The sequence below is a fragment of the Rhinopithecus bieti genome, unplaced genomic scaffold (genome assembly GCF_001698545.2).
Source record: "Rhinopithecus bieti isolate Rb0 unplaced genomic scaffold, ASM169854v2 scaffold_32008, whole genome shotgun sequence".
NCBI lineage: Eukaryota > Metazoa > Chordata > Mammalia > Primates > Cercopithecidae > Rhinopithecus > Rhinopithecus bieti.
In genome coordinates this window covers 2,790,872-2,807,187 of record NW_016814433.1, presented here as the reverse complement: position 1 = coordinate 2,807,187, position 16,316 = coordinate 2,790,872, and the positions used below count along the sequence as shown (strand labels likewise).

At 54.7% G+C, this 16,316-nt stretch overlaps 1 protein-coding gene across 1 annotated transcript; it reads right to left on the bottom strand.

Annotated features, from left to right (window-relative positions):
- Positions 1–282: 282 nt before the first annotated feature.
- ACAP1 (ArfGAP with coiled-coil, ankyrin repeat and PH domains 1) lies at positions 283–15,752 on the bottom strand. Its single transcript, XM_017850695.1, is given in 23 exon segments — positions 283–465; positions 761–810; positions 1,550–1,660; positions 1,734–1,843; positions 2,296–2,468; positions 3,020–3,094; positions 3,097–3,188; positions 3,274–3,368; positions 3,504–3,573; positions 4,232–4,443; positions 4,530–4,653; positions 4,987–5,087; positions 5,183–5,234; positions 6,794–6,903; positions 7,315–7,389; positions 7,483–7,578; positions 7,689–7,733; positions 7,866–8,049; positions 8,950–9,008; positions 9,096–9,149; positions 9,357–9,476; positions 14,901–14,958; positions 15,483–15,752. Coding segments are annotated over 23 exon segments (2,220 nt in total). The 5' UTR covers positions 15,536–15,752; the 3' UTR covers positions 283–364.
- Between the last annotated feature and the right edge of the window lie 564 nt (positions 15,753–16,316).

The window sequence follows — 16,316 nt, the reverse complement described above, 5'->3', positions numbered from 1 at the left end:
GGCCCGGGCGCGCTCTCTCCGCGCGGCGGCGGCGGGGCCAGCGAGCCCCAGGGCCAGCCCCACCCCTCGGCAGGACTGGGCCGGTCAGGTCACCCCAGCCCGAGAGCCCCCGCCCCGCAACGCCCGGCGCTCGGGTCGCGGCCGAAGCTGCCGCCTCGCTCCCTGGAGTCGCCCCTTGCTGGACTCGAGGTCGCAAACCCCCAGTCGCTCCCCGCACCCCGGGAGCCTCAGGGCCCACACCCTACAGGTCCAAAGGTGGCGCCCAAGAAGTGAACCAGAAGGGAAGAGCGAAGCACGGAAGCTTTAATGGCAGAGGGCCCGGTAACGGGGAGGGGAGGGAGGCGCGGACCCTTAGGGCCTGGGGTCACAGCGTGTGGAGGTCGTGACTGCGCCGGCTGAGCTTCTCCGGGTCGTCTGACGCCATGAGGGAGAAGTCGCGGAAGATGTCAAGATACGTCTCATCTCCTGGGGGAGGGAGGAAAGGCCGGGAGGCGGCTGGGCCCCAGTGCAGAAGGGCAGAATCCGGCGTTTGGAGCCCGCCTGGGGACCTCGCGCTCCGAGCCTGGATGGGAACGTGCGCGCCGCGAGCACCGCGCCAGCGCCTATGCCTTGCCAGGGCCTGGCACGTCGCATGCGCCCAATACGCATTTGTTACATAACGGAATGAATGCAGCTGGGCACTAGGGAGAGAGGTCACCGTGGACCAGAAGCCCAGAGTTCGGGTGTTGGGCCTGGGGGGTGGGGTGGGTGTATTCTTTACCTGCCTGCCCCTGGGCCGCTTCAGCCTCCCTCATCTTTGCCAGTCGTAGCCTGAAGGGAAGGGAATTAAGACATGAACGACGCTATCCTTGGCCGGGCGCGGTGGCTCACGCCTATTATCCCAACACTTTGGGAGGCCGAGGCAGGTAGATCACGAGGTCAGGAGATCAAGACCGTCCTGGCCAACATGGTGAAACCCTGTCTCTACTAAAAATACAAAAAATTAGCTGGGTGTGGTGGCACACGCCTGTAGTCCCAGCTACTCGGGAGGCTGAGGCAGGAGAATCGCTTGAACCCGGGAGGCGGAGGTTGCAGTGAGCCGAGATGGCACCACTGCACTCTAACGTGGGCGACAGAGTGAGACTCCGTCTCAAAAAAAAAAAAAGTCTCAAAAAAAAAGAACGACACTATCCTCACCTCCCCCGCCAACTTCCCATCCTTTGAGCTGGGTTGCGTTCGTTCATCTGCCCACCCGGGGTCACGTCTAGTGCTAAAAAGATGCCTGATGGCAATGTTGATGGGCGAATGACGCCTCTCAGGGTGGGCCAAGCATCCTCGCACCCTGCCCGCCCTCCCGCCTGCCTTCTACTCCACGCCCCAATGCACACTTGGCGCAGCCTTTCTTGAGCCTGGCCCAGGCGCTGGCCCAGCCCTTCCCCAGGCCCCACCAGGCAGGCTCCAGTTTCTGCATCAGCCCCGCCCGCTCGAAAGTGGGCGGGGCGGGGTGGTGGTGGTGGTGGTGGTGGGGCTCCAGCGCCAGCGCCAGCCCCTCCCCTTCAGGCATTCTCACAGGGTGACGATGTCAGCGTTGGCTGTTTCCATGGCGATGGTCAGAGGGTCCCTGCCTTCAGAGTCTCGAGCCCCCAGATCAGCCCCCCGTTTCAGGAACAGGCAGGCGAGGCTGGAGAGAAGAGCCAGGGTGAGCCGGCCACCCAACTCCTCCCAGCCTTCCTCCCCATGGCTGTCATCCCTACCCTGTGTGGCCAAGAATGGTTGCGTGGTGCAGCGGGCCCCGGCCCGTACTGTCTGCTTGGTTCACATTCGCCCCGTTCTGGAGGAGAAACTCACAGGCCAGAAGAGAATTCTGCATGGAGAAATCGAGAATGGGGGTTGAGGGTGGCATCCCTAGTGGTGGATTTCAAGATGTCTTAGGATGACGCCAGTTCAGAGAATGGGAGGGTAGGGTGTGTTAATCAGGAGTGTAGAAGGGGTTACAGCTAACTCAGGCTTGACTCTAGCTCTTTGCATGTATTCATATATAAATCTGTAGTACAAGCTTATGAGGTATGTTACTATTTTACAGATGAGACTGAGATTGTTAAAAGTCTCCTGTAAGGGGTGAGAGCCTGGGTTCAAACTCAGGTTCTCTGCCTCCAAATCACACACTCTTAGCAACTAGTCTCTGTTGCTGATGTCTCTCTATGGGTGGAGGCCCTAGGGAACAGGTCGTGGGAAGAGGAGGTAAGGGCAGGGCCTAGAGTCAGGAGTAGGTGTCAGAGCCCTAGGGTGGGGTGGGGAGGTCCGCAGGGCTCTCACAGCAGCTGTGGCCTGGATCAGCGGCGTGGCATTCTCTTGGCCCCCATTGACCCAGTTGACATCAGCTCCATGGGCAAGGGCATCGGCCATGGTAGGAAGAGATGGAGGATGCCCAGACGCTCGAAACAGCAAGGCCCCGGGGTGCAGGCTTCCCAGGTCCTCAGAGGGGGGCTCTGTTCAGGGGATTTGGTTCTTTTAGGGGGAAGCAGCTCCGAGTCTGGGAAGAAAACCCTCAGCACAGTGCCCTGATGCTCTAACGGGACATGTCTTTTCTAAATGGTGGGGAGCTTGGGACTGTGGAGGGAACAGAGTGTGCAGGCGTGGGTATGTGTAAGTGTGAGTATGCATGTGTACAAGTCCCTAGGGTGTGGGGGAGAGACGGAATCACCACCTCATCCAGTCCAACCACCCCAACTGCTGGGATGACACAGGTGAGCTGACTGCCTGACACTCGGCCTCAGCTCTCAACCCCTGCCGCTCCAGCCAAACCCACCCCCCCTTTTCTCATGCTGCTGGCACCCCTTACCCTACCTGCCCACACCCAGCCCCACATTCCTTCCCATTCTTCATGTCACACTCCACTGTAACCCCTGAAACGGCAGTCCGGTCCCTCCGACATTCTCCAGGGGAAGGCCTGGGCTTCACACTCTGTGCCTCCCTGCGGGACCCAGCACGGTGCCAAGTACACAGCAGGTGCTCAATGAATGCCCAGCCAACCCTATACCTGGCTTGGATCTCAAGCTCCCTGGCCGGGGCCTGATGGAAGGCTTTGGGGGCACAGGAGGCTGCCCCTTGGGGGCCCCCGGCCACCTCTTCGCCCTCGAATCTCAGGCAGCTTGGTCAGGAACTTCTTTTCCACATATTTAGCATGAATCCAGGCCTCCTTCTCCTGCCTGTGGGAGGGGAGAAGCACGCAGTCTTCCCTCTTCTTGCTCCAGGTATCCCCCATTCCCCTGGGAGGCTAAACCCCAAGCTTACCGGGAGCAGCTGGGCCCTGGTTTCTTCACTGCCATGGCCTCCACACGGGCCTCATAGATCTGGTTGATGACGACATTTCCCAGCTCACACATGAGCTTCGGGAGGCCCAGGCAGAGGCAGAGACAGGTAAGGTAGGGGTGAGTGATTCCTCAGGGGTCTCGCCCCTGCACCCCCATGTCCTTGCCCTGCCCCAGGTTCTTGCCCCCAATCTTCACAATACCCCAAGTTACCTTCACTAGTTCTGGCTCCCATGAGTCAAGGGTCAGTGACCGGACTTTGGAGAAGTGAACACCAAGGCTCCTGGAGGGCCAGAGGGGAGGGTCAGGCCCTGTGCGGGGCAGTGGCCTGGGCAGCTGCTGCTGCTCCTGAACACACTGGGAGGCAAGGCTGGCATGGGGGCCCATGCGGAGGTGCTGGCCCAGGAAGCAGGGCAGCTGCGGCCATGTAACCGCCATGTAGCCTTGACCTGGCCCTGGCAGGACCCTGCCTCGTCACCGATTCCTTCTTCCTTAGGTTTCATTTCAAGGCTCCAGCCACCTCCCTTCTCTAGTGACACTTTGGCCTGGACAACCTCTCCCATGTCACCTCTCTTCCACCACACTGAGGCGGGGGGCAAGGGCCTTAGACACTTGCTAAGGCCTCATGACCGTTTCTCTGCCTAGTCTTCCTTGGCTCCCCCACCCTCAGCAGCCTTGACCCCACACTTCTTCCAACCAAGCCAACAAATTCTGGATATCCCCCAATTCTGGCCAGACTAGGACACAGAGGGGCCAGGCCCACCTGGGTCCAACTGGCACCCCACAGGCTTGGGCCCAGGCCTGGTACCCAGTGACAAAGCCAGAAGCTAAGAGAGGAAGCCAGGACAGGGAAGGAAGAGGGGCCAGTGTGATGAGCTCTCTATTGGAGCCACAGTGTGGCCCAAAGGAGTGGGGCTCCCGCCTGGGCCTCATGGAGTAACCTGTGGATGCCGGAACACTGAATGCAGAGGGTGACACCAAGGTTGATGCTGGCCCACTCCGGGGCTGGCTCCCGGCAGTCGCAGCACTGGGCATTGCCATCCACACTCTGGACCTGTGCTACCACGTGCCCGGCTCCCCCAGGCTCCCTTCCCCTGGCCATTCCACCACAGCCCAGGGTGGCAGCAGAGCCTATGGCCAGGTGTCCCGAGCCCTGGAGAAGAGAAGAAAGGGTGGCCTAGGGTAAGGGGTGCCCCATCTCCATGGGCAGCCTGGCCCCGCACCCCCAGGTTAAGTTACCTGGCCTGGACCCCGGGGGCTGTCATCAAGGCGAGCCTGACTGAAGGCAGAAGCGATGCTGCTCTGCACAGCACTGACCCACAGCTGCAGGAGGCGCTCTGAGTCAGCCTGGAGGAGGCAGGACCTAGGTAGGAGGGTGAGGGAGATGGCAGAGGGGTCTGAGGCCTGGGAAGCAAAGTGGCAGGATGAGCAGGCTGACATCCAGCCAGTGTTCAACCAGTTCCAGTGGCATTGAAAGACTTCTGTACCAGTTGGTAATAGCCTCCTGAGTATCCCCCATCACCCTGTACCCTCTTCCACAATGGCCCCCCAGTACAGCCACCAAAGGGTTAAATTTAGGTCTGGAGCTGCTTGGCTGGGCCTCCATTGTTGTGGGCCTCCATTGTTGTGGGCCCTGCCTTTCAGATTGGCAACTGTTTAGATATGTTAGAGTATCACCCCTGGGGACTGCACTCACTTGCTGGTGGACACCACCTCAAAGCAGAACCGCCTTTCTGAGTCAGGGCAGAGTTTCACTGTGCAGAGACGAAGGTCATCCACCACCACAGTCACAGGGTCCTGGCGGGATAAGGTGATAAGGGGGCAGATGTCCAGCTGCAGGCAAGGGCTGAGTCTCCCTGGGGCCCAGGCATCCAGGACCCAGGCCCACTCACCTTGTACTTCTTCTGGTAAACCAGTTGGTTGCTCTGAATGGTGAACCAGCGTCTGTAAGAGAAGGAAATCATTATAGACATGGGCAGTTTTAGGATGAGGGATGGAAGAGAGGCTGTGCTCTTTGCCTATGAGGATCTTACTGAGAGGAGAGACACCTGGGCTGACTGTTCCACGAGACATTCCAGAGAAAGGTGGACAGTTGTGTAGCCTGGAACATCTAAAGGATGCTATTTAGTCGTATCTTGGACAATCCAGATTTCATATAGTTATGAAGACAACTTTCCAGCAGATGGCAGTAACATTATTTTTCTAATAAAATGTCTATTGCTACAATTTAAAAAATACTATTTAGGCTGGGCTCACACCTGTAGTCCTAGCACTTTGGGAGGCCAATGGGGGCGGTGGATCACCCAAGGTCAGGAGTTTGAGACCACCCTGACCAATATGGTGGAACCCCGTCTCTACTAAAAATACAAAAATTAGCCGGGCATGGTGGCGGGCGCCTGTAATCCCACCTACTTGGGAGGCTGAGGCAGGAGAATCACTTGAACCCAGGAAGCAGAGGTTGCAGTGAGCCGAGATCGTACCACTGCACTCCAGGCTGGGCAACAGAGCGAGGCTCTGTCAAAAAGAAAAGAGAAAAGAAAAGAAAGAATCTTGGGGGCCAGGTACAGTGGCTCATGCCTGTAATCCCAGCAATTTGGGAGGCCAAGGTGGGCGGATTGCTTGATATCAGGAGTTTGTGACCAGCCTGGGCAACATGCTGAAACCCTGTCTCTATCAAAAATACAAAAATTAGCCAGGCATGGTGGCACACACCTGTGGTCCCAGCTATTTAGGATGCTGAGGACGGATGATCACTTGAACTCAGGGGGCGGAGGTTGCAGTGAGCCAAGACTGTGCCACTGCACTCCAGCCTGGGCAACAGAATGACACCCCATCTCAAAAAACAGAAAAAAAAAAAGTATCTTGGGGAAGCAGCTCCATTTTCTAATTTGCACAGAGATCCCATATGGGCTAGCAGTGGCCCTCGAAGGGGAAGGAGTCAAGTCACAGCATGCTGCCATCCTGTTCCAAACCCTATAGCGGCTCCCAATTGACCTCAGAGTAGACCCCAAATCCCTACAAAAATCTATACGGCCCTATAATGACTCATGCCCCCATTAGCTCCAGTTTCATCTCCTACACATCCTCCTCCCTCACTCTGTCCAGACCCAGGGCCACCACCCTGCTCTTCCAACTCCCCAGCTATCTCAGGGCCTTGGCACTGGCTCTTCCTCCTGTCTAGAACTTTCTTCCCCCAGATATCCTTCAAGTCTTTGTTCAAAAGTTACCTTCTCATGAAGCCCACACTGCCCAGCTATTTAGAACTGCAACCCCTACCCAGCTCTCCACATTCCTTGCTTTATTATCTTTCTCCTATAGCACTATCACTTTCTTACATAGCACGTAATTTACCGACTAGGTTTATCATCTGCCTTTGCTGATGGAATGTAAACTCTACTAAGGCGGGGGGTTCGTCCGTTTTTCCTTGCAGTGCTTAGCGTGCTATTACCACTCGAAAATACATAATTGGGTGGGGTAGGCTGATTGGGGTGTCCTCTCCTCACCTGCTCCAGGTCTTAAATGCGTTGCTGGCCCGTTTGAAGAGATGTCCTTCCATCACCAGGCCACCGGGCCCCTCTCTTAAGCTTGGTTCTGGCTCCTCCCCACCCAGCTCCTGGAGGCACAAAGAGGTTCAAAGGGCAACTGAGATGGGCAGAGACCAAGGCCATAGGCATCTGCCTCCTGCCCGCAGCCCTAGCCCTCACTTCTGCTTTTTGAAATATTTTTTAAAATTTATTTTTAGAGACAGGGTCTTGTTCTTTCACCCAGGCTTAAGTGCAGTCGTGTGATCATAGCTACTGCAGTCTTGAACTCTTGGGCTCAAGTGATCCTCCCACCTCAGCCTCCTGAGTAGCTACTACAGGTGCATGCCACCACACCAGCTAATTTTAAAATTTTCTGTAGAGATGGAGTTTCACTACGATGCCTAGGCTAATCTTGAACTCCAGGCCTCAAGCGATCCTCCCACCTCAGCCTCCCAACATGTTGGGATGACGGTCGTGGGCCACCGCACCTGGCTCCTCACCTTCTGTTTCAGCAGCACGTGTCTCTGCTCCATGTCCCTCTTCTCTCGTGCGGAATTCAAGACCAGCTGGTGCAACTGGGCACAGGAAGGGCATCTCAGATGCCCAAGGCCCCCCAGTTAGGAGTCCCTAACCTCCTTCCACCACCTGCTGTGCCCTGGGGGCCCCACCTGGGCGCCCAGCTCCTTTCGATACTGGGACAGCTGGCTCAGCTCCTCGTGGCCCTGCTGGAAATGGGTAGCCTGGGCTTCCACCAAACGCAGCGCCTGGGGGACAAGGTGGGCAGTGGGTGGGCTGAGGAAGAACCCCTCTCCCCTTTCCCTTGTGCTGGCAGCAGGCTCCTCTCCACCCTGCCCTCAGCCCCGCCACTACTCACAAACTCCATGACGTCAAACTTCCTCTTGTCCTCAATCACATTGATCTGAGGATGTAAAAAGACCCAGGTTAGTCTTGAAAACACAGCACCCCTTCCCACTGCACAGTGGGGACCCCCCAGCCTCGAGGTGACACCTGAGGCTCTGGTACCCCAGGAAGACAGGTTGGGGGTAGGCACCTGCAGAGCATAATCCAGTGCCCGTCCCCGGTACCCAGCTCGCGCTGTCCTCAAAGCAGCTCCTGCCTCTTCTGCCTCCTGGGCCCGGCGCCTGGGAACCTCTGCGTTGTGGGTCAGGGCAGCCTCCAGGCTCTCAGCCCCCCGCCAGAAATCCCGGCGAGCCTCTCGGAAACCCCGAAGACCTCTGAGGATGGAAAGATAACACAGAATCGCAGCTAACACCCACCTGCGCCAGCAGAGCATTCCCAGGATAAAGCCATCATGTCCTTTCAGTTAGTCTCTGCATGTGGGAAACCCAAGGAGATCCCTGGGATGGAAGTCAGGACACCAGAAACCCCCAATCTCACAACCCCGCCACTGGGGAGGCCCCTGTGGTCATGGGAAGAGGGCGACGCGGCTGGTTTCCAAGAAATAAGGCCCCTTTCCCTCCCATCTCACTCCGCCTTTTTTTTTTTTTTTTTTTTTGAGACAGGGTCTTTTGCTCTGTTACCCAGGGTGGAGTACAGTGGCACAATCACAGCTCACCGCAGCCTTGACCTCCAGACTCAAGCAATTCTCCTACTTCAGGCTCCCAAGAAGCTGGGACAACAGACATGTGCCACCACGCCCGGCTATTTTTTTTTTTTTTTTGAGTCAGAGTCTCACTGTGTTTCCCAGGCTGGAGTGCAGTAGTGTGATCTTGGCTCACTGCAACCTCCACCTCCTGGGTTCAAGTGATTCTCCTGCCTCGGCCTCCTGAGTAGATGGGATTACAGGCACCTGCCACCATGCCCCACTAATTGGCTTTTCTTTTTTTTTTTTTTTTTTTTTTTTTTTGTATTTTTTAGTAGAGCCGGGGTTTTGCCATGTTAGACAGGCTGGTCTCGAACTCCCGACCTCAGGTGATTCACCCGCCTTGGCCTTCCAAAGTGCCGGGATCATAGGCATGAGCCACCGCGCCCGGCCTAATTTTTGTATTTTTTGTGGAGACAGAGAGTCGCCATGTTGGCTAGGTTGGTGTCGAACTCCTGGGCTCAAGCAATCCTCCCGCCTCCCAAAGTGTTGGGATTTCAGGCATGAGCCACTGCGCCCGGCCCCATCTCACTCCTTGACCAGGGTCTGGATCTGCTGCTGCAGTGTGTGTTGGGTGGCATCTAGAAGCTCCTGAGGGAAGGAGAAGTTGGTAGGTTGGGGTCAGGGCCACAGGCGACCTGGCCACCACCCCCACAATCCCTACCTTCCCCTGCTTACTGCATGGCTGTCCAGCTTGTGGTTCAGGCTCACGGTGAATTTTTCCAGACACTCCTAAGCAAGCAGAGGTATAGAAAGAGTACCAGGCGTGGGGTGGCAGCGCCCTGCCGACTCGAGACCCAGACTGCTATGGCTATCTAGGACAACAGCCCAGCCCCGCTCAGGCCTGGAACCTGCAGACCCCAGGCCAGCCCTCCTCTTCCATGGCATCACCTCCTCACCCCAGACCCCTTCCCACCCAGATGCAGACCCTCCGTATACCGCCATCATGGGTTCTGGTGGACCCAGGTGGGCCAGGTCACAAACGCCGACAATGAAGGCACGGCTGGCAGCAAGGTAATGGCGCCCACTTTCCAGGAGACCAGTGCCCAGTTTCAGGAGCTGGGAAAGAAGGAGAGTAACAGGGAGCTGTGCAGTCATCCCCACACCAGGTGACGCCCCCACACCTGCCCCACTTCCTCTCCCCTTGCCCAGAGCAGCGCTCCCCCATTCCTGCCTGGCCTCACTGTCCTCCAGGCTCATCCAGCTCTCCCTGTATCTAACACACACCTGCTGTGTTCTCATGACTGCCTCTTTGCTCCCACTGCCTTGGGCCTGAAACCAAATTCCTGCCCATTCCCCTCAGCCTGTCGCCAACACATCTGTCAGCCTTACCTCCAAAACATCTTTCCCTGTCCACTCACACACATCTCTTCCTGCCCTGCCTACCTGCTTAGATCCAGAGCTCCCTGGAGATTCTAGCCTCCTGCATGGTCTGGATGCTCTACGTGGTTGCTATTAAATTCTACAGTATTGGCCGGGCGTGGTGGCTCACACTTGTAATCCCAGCCCTTTGTGGGGCCATGGCAGGCCAGTCGCTTGAGCTCAGGAATTCAAGACCAGCCTGGGCAACATGGTGAAACCCCATCTCTACTAAAAATACAAAAATTAGCCAACCATGGTGGCACGTGCCTGTAATCCCACGTGCCTATAATCCCAGCTACTTTGGAGGCTAAGGCAGGAGGACTGCTTGAACCCAGGAAGCGGGGGCTGTAGTGAGCTGAGATGGCACCACGTGCCTATAATCCCAGTTACCTGGGTAGCTGAGGCAGGAGGACTGCCTGAATCCGGGAGGTCAAGGCTGCAGTGAGCCGAGATGGCGCCACTGCACTCCAGCCTGGGTGACAGAGCAAGACTCTGTCTCAAAATAAATAAATAAATAAATAAATAAATAAATAAATAAATAAATAAAATCTATAGTATTTACTGCTAGGAGTTGTCCCATTCTGTGCTCACTGTGCATTCCCTCATAAATATTAATCCATCATCCAGACCACAGGTCAGGACCAAGAGGAAATGCTGGGGTACTCCTGGGGTCCATCCTATCTGGCCCCTTTGACTGACAAACAAAGAGACTTGATAGTCCAGGCAAGGTGGCTCAGACCTGTAATCCCAACACTTTGGAAGGTTGAGGTGGGTGGATCACCTGAGGTCAGGAGTTGGACATCAGCCTGACCAACATAGTGAAACCCCATCTCTTTTTATTTTTCTATTTTTGAGACGGAGTTTCACTCTTGTTGCCCAAGCTGGAGTGCAGTGGTGCGATCTCAGCTCACCACAACCTCCGCCTCCTGGGTTCAAGCAATTCTCCTGCCTCGGCCTCCCGAGTAGCTGGGATTACAGGCGCCCACCACCACACCTGGCTAATTTTTTGTATTTTTAGTAGAGATGGGGTTTCACCATGTTGACCAGGCTGGTCTCCAACTCCTGACTTCAGGTGATCCACCTGCCTTGGCCTCCCAAAGTGCTGGGATTACAGGTGTGAGTCAGCACACCTGGACTGACCAAGATAAATCTTTTTTTTTTGAGACGAAGTCTCGCTCTGTCGCCCAAGCTGGAGTGCAGTGGCCAGATCTCAGCTCACTGCAAGCTCCGCCCCCCGGGTTTACGCCATTCTCCTGCCTCAGCCTCCCAAGTAGCTGGGACTACAGGCGCCCGCCACCTCACCTGGCTAGTTTTTTGTATTTTTTGGTAGAGACGGGGTTTCACCGTATTAGCCAGGAGGGTCTCGATCTCCTGACCTCGTGATCCGCCCGTCTTGGCCTCCCAAAGTGCTGGGATTACAGGCTTGAGCCACCACGCCCGGCCCCAAAATCAAATCTTACCAGATATCACCATGGGTTGTCTGTGACAAGGGACAAGGATGTTCACAAATCACTGTGTGAATCTGAGTACTCTGTGTCTAGTTTTTTCCTTACCGTCTCAGCTCCTCCCCCTTAGATGAGTAACAAACTTTCATAAGACTGGACTAGTGACAAACTGGGACATCTGTACAATAGAACAGTACTCAGCAATAAAAAGGAACGAACTGTTGATACGTGCAACAACTTGGATAAACTTCAAAAGCATTAATCTTTTAAAAAAATTCGTATTATTTTTAGAGTTGGGATCTCTGTCGCCCAGGCTGGAGTGCAGTGGTGGGATCACAGCTCACTGCAGCCTTGAACTCTTGGGTTCAAGGGATCCTCCAACCTTAGCTTCCTGAGTAGCTGAGACTACAGGCACACACCACCACACCTGGCTAATTTAAAAACAAAACAAAGCATTTTTTAGAGACAAGGGTCTTGCTATGTTGCCCAGGCTGGTCTCAAGCTTCTGGCCTCAAACAATCCTCCTACCTTGACCTCCTGAGTAGTTGGGATGACAGGCATGAGCCACCACACCCGGCAGGAGCATTATTCTGAGTGGGGGGGAAAAAGCCAAATCTCAAAGAGTCACATACTGTATGATTCTATTTATGGAACATTCTGGAAATGACAAAAGTAGAGAGATGGAGAACAAATCAGTGGTTGCCACGGATTAAAGCAGTGTGGGAAGGGTATCGGGTATCACTGTAAAGGAATTCCTTGTGTCCATTTGTATGTGGCGATGGTTAAAGGAATCCATACACGTGATAAAGTACCGTAGAATTATACACAAAAACGCAAAAAAAAAAAAAAAAAAGAGCATATGCAAAATGTAAAATCGAAGTAGGATCTATAGAGTTTATTTATTTAGAGACAGAGTCTTGCTCTGTCGCCCAGGCTGGAGTGCAGTGGCGCGATCTCGGCTCACGGTAACCTCCGCCTCCTGGGTTCAAACAATTCTCCTGCCTCAGCCTCCTAAGTTGCTGGGATTACAAGTGTGAGCCACCACGCCCGGCTAATTTTTGTATTTTTAGTAGAGGCGGGATTTCACCATGTTGGTCAGGCTGGTCTTGAACTCCTGACCTCGTGATCTACCTGCCTCAGCCTCCCAAAGTGTTGGGATTACAGGCGTAAGCTACTGTGCTTGGCTAGAGTTTACTGGGTTTTTTTGTTTGTTTTTGTTTTTTGAGACGTAGTCTCACTCTGTAGCCCAGGCTGGAGTGTACGATCTCAGCTCACTGCAAGCTCTGCCTCCCAGGTTCACGCCATTCTCCCACCTCAGCCTCCCGAGTAGCTGGGACTACAGGCTCCCACCACCACACCTGGATAATTTTTTGTATTTATAGTAGAGATGGGGTTTCACAGCATTAGCCAGGATGGTCTCGATCTCCTGACCTCGTGAGCCACCCGCCTCGGCCTCCCAAAGTGCTGGGATTACAAGCATGAGCCACCGCACCCAGCAGAGTTTATTGTTAATTATAATGTGACAATATTAATTTCCTGGTTTTAATAATGTACTAAAGATGTCACCACTGGGGAAGCTGGGTGATGAGTACATGAGACCTCTCCTTACTAGTCTCCTGAGTCGATAATTTACTCAAAATAAAAAATTCAGGCCAGGTGTGGTGGCTCACACGTGTAATTCCAGCACTTTGGGAGGCTGAGGTGGGAGGATGACTTGAGTCCAGGAGTTCCAGACCAGCCTAGGTAACATAGGGAGACCCCATCTCTACAAAAAAATAAAATTTTAAAAAGCCAGGCATGGTGGCATGTGCCTACAGCACAGCTACTGGGGAGGTTGAGGAGGGAGGATCACTTGAGCCCAGGAGTTCAAGCATCTGGGACCACAGCTGTGGCCACCCCATCCAGTCCGTTGTTTGATATCATTATTTGTAGACCGGGTGTGGTGGCTCACGCCTGTAATCCCAGCACTTTGGGAGGCTGAGAGAGGTAGATCATTTGAGGTCAGGAGTTCAAGACCAGCTTAGCCAACATGGTGAGACCCCATCTCTACTAAAATTAAAAAAAAAAAAAAAAAAAAAAAATTAGCCGGGTGTGGTGGTGCATGCCTGTAGTCCCAGCTACTTGGGAGGCTGAGGTAGGAGAATCGCTTGAACCTGGAAGGCGGAGGTTCCAGTGAGCTGAGATCGCACCACTGCACTCCAGCCTGGGCGACAGAGCAAGACTCCATCTCAAATAAATAAAAATAAAATTATTATTTATAGAGATGAGGTTTCACCATGTTGCCCATAAAACAATGTTGCTGGGCTGGGCACGGTGGCTCAAGTCTGTAATCCCAGCACTTTGGGAGGCCGAGACGGGCGGATCACGAGGTCAGGAGAATCGAGACCGAGATCCTGGCTAACACGGTGAAACCGCCGTCTCTACTGAACAAACACACTGCACCAAAAAAAAACCACACTAGCCTGGGTGAGCGTGGTGGGCTACACTGTAGTCCCAAGCTACTGGGGAGGGCTGGGCAGGAGACCATGGCGTGAACCCCGGGAGCTGGAGCTTGCAGTGAGCCGCAGATCCGGCCACCTGCACTCCAGCCTGGGTAGACAGCGAGACCTCCGTCTCCAAAAAAAAAAAAAAAAAAAAAAAAAAAAAAGTAGCCGGGCGAGGTGGTGGGCGCCTGTAGTCGAGCTACTCGGGGGGCTGGACAGGAGAATGGATGCGTGAACCCGGGAGGGCGAGCTTGGCAGTGACTGAGATCCGGCCACATGCAGCTCCAACCTGGGCGACAGAGCGAGACGAGACTCTGTCTCAAAACAAAAAACAAAAAACAAAAACAAAAAACAATGTTGCTCACCAAATTTGTGACAATTTGGTACACAGCAATAGAACTAAGACATAGCATGCAAATACATAATGTGTCAGAGGTAAATGTTGCAGAGAAAAGTAAAGTGAAGTAAGGGAAATGAGAGAGCATTTGTGTGTGTATCTGTGTGAACATGCTGTTTGATACAGTGCTCAGGGGACACCTTACTGTCTTGAATTGAAACATTTCACTGGTTTGTCTTCCAGTCAGCCTTTGGGCTCCATGGGAGCAGAAATGATCTTGCCCTCCCTGAATGCCCAGGGCCTGGCACAATGCAGGAGGAGCTCAAAAGCTGAACAAGGAAGTCCAAAAGTAAGTCTTTTTTTTTTTTTTTTGAGACAGAGTCTCGCTCTGTCGCCTAGCCTGAAGTGCAGTGGTGCAATCTTGGCTCACTGCAACCTCTGCCTCCCGGGTTCAAGCGATTCCTCTGCCTCAGCCTCCTGAGTATCTGGAACTACAGATGGGTGCCACCACGCCTGGCTGAGTTTTGCATTTTTAGTAGAGATGGGGCTTCGCCATGTTAGCCAGGCTGGTCTTGAACTCCTGACCTCTGGCGATCCATTCGCCTTGGCCTCCCAAAGTGCTAGGATTACAGGCATGAGCTACCACGCCCGGCCCAAAAGTAAGTCTTGTTTTCCAAGATCCTGAGCTTCTTGAGGGTACAGAACCACCTTTTTTGCTTCTCTAGAGTCTCCAAAATATCTCCCCTACACAGTATTCAATAATCCCTGGAACGCATTCTCTATCTCCAGCTTTCTCCCTGGCCCTACCCCTCTCAACCATATCCACTCCAGGGTCACCTCTCCATGTCAGGGTCACCTTTTCCAGACGGGTCTCCAATTCTGACACTTGGGCTTCCACCAGCTCAATAGAGGCTCTGGGAAAGAGGGGGTCATGGGAACAGAGCTTGGGTCGGTCTGGTCTGTCTGCCTCATCAGGCCAGATGGAGTCGCAGGGCGGTGGGTATGGAGGAGAAAGCTGCAGAGTTGAGAGGCTCGCCCCCCACCCGCCCACTTGTGCTCTGCCCGCTCTGCAGTCTGGGAGCTACCACAGCCCAGGCCAGAGCAGGAAGGGTAGAAGGAGGGTGGATGTGGCCAGGGCAGGAAGTTGCTAACCGCCCCAGAGCAGGTGCTGGGGGAGGGGCAGGGGTCCCACTGAGAGGCCAGAGGGAATGCCAGCTCTAGGGCTGAGGGAAACTGCAGAGGCCAGGAGGAGCATGCAGGGGCGGAGAGCACTGGAGCACCCTGCTTTGATAGCTGGGTTACCACTTTGGCCCACAGGCTCGCTCCTGCCTCTTGGAGGCCTGCTACCTGGAAGGAGATCTGGCCTGGGGAAAGATGTGTGTGTGCTGGGGGTGTTAGACTTTTCCCTCCTTAGCCCCCTAGACCAGTTCACACTTACCGGAAACGGGGTGAGTCCTTGAGACACTCCTCGAAATCCAGCTTGACCGTCATCTCAGCTTGCCTGCTGTGGGGCCAGCGGGCCCTGGAGGCCGGACGCCTGGGGATGCAGGTGGAGGCACTTTCTGTCCCAGGAGGTGGAGATGATGGGGAAGGAGAAGAGGGACCTGAGCGGGGAAGGGCCTGGGGGGCACAATTCTTTCCCCAAGGGGAAAGTGGTGTCCTAGGAGGAGCTCCCACCCCACACTTCCAGGCAGTGCTGGGAGGGGCAGGGGTGGGGCCTGGGCGGAGGATGGGGGCCTGAGATCAGAGAAGCCACAGCCCCGCCCTCAGAGGCATCTACCAGCTCCTTCCTCTTGGGGCCCTAGCCTCTGTTTCTTTCTCTCTTCTTGGTTGAGTCTTGGGGGCCTGGCAGATCTAGGTTCAAATCCTGGCTCTGTCACTTAGAGGTTGTGTGCCCCTGGACAAGCTCTCTGATTCCTCAGTTTTCTCATCTGGAAGATGGGAATGATGACCCCTTCCTCCAGGGAATTAATTAATTAATTAATTAATTTTTGAGACGGAGTCTCCCTCCGTCACCCAGGCTGGAGTGCAGTGGCGCGATCTCGGCTCACTGCAACCTCCGCCTCCTGGGTTCAAGCGATTCTCCTGTCTCAGCCTCCCGAGGAGCTGAGACTACAGGTGCCTGCTACGGCGCCCGGCTAATTTTTCATATTTTTAGTAGAGGCAGGGTTTCCCCTCGTTGGTCAGACTGGTCTTGAACTCCTGACCTCAGGTGATCCACCCACCTCGGCCTCCCAAAGTGCTGGGATTACAGGCATGAGCCACTGCGCCC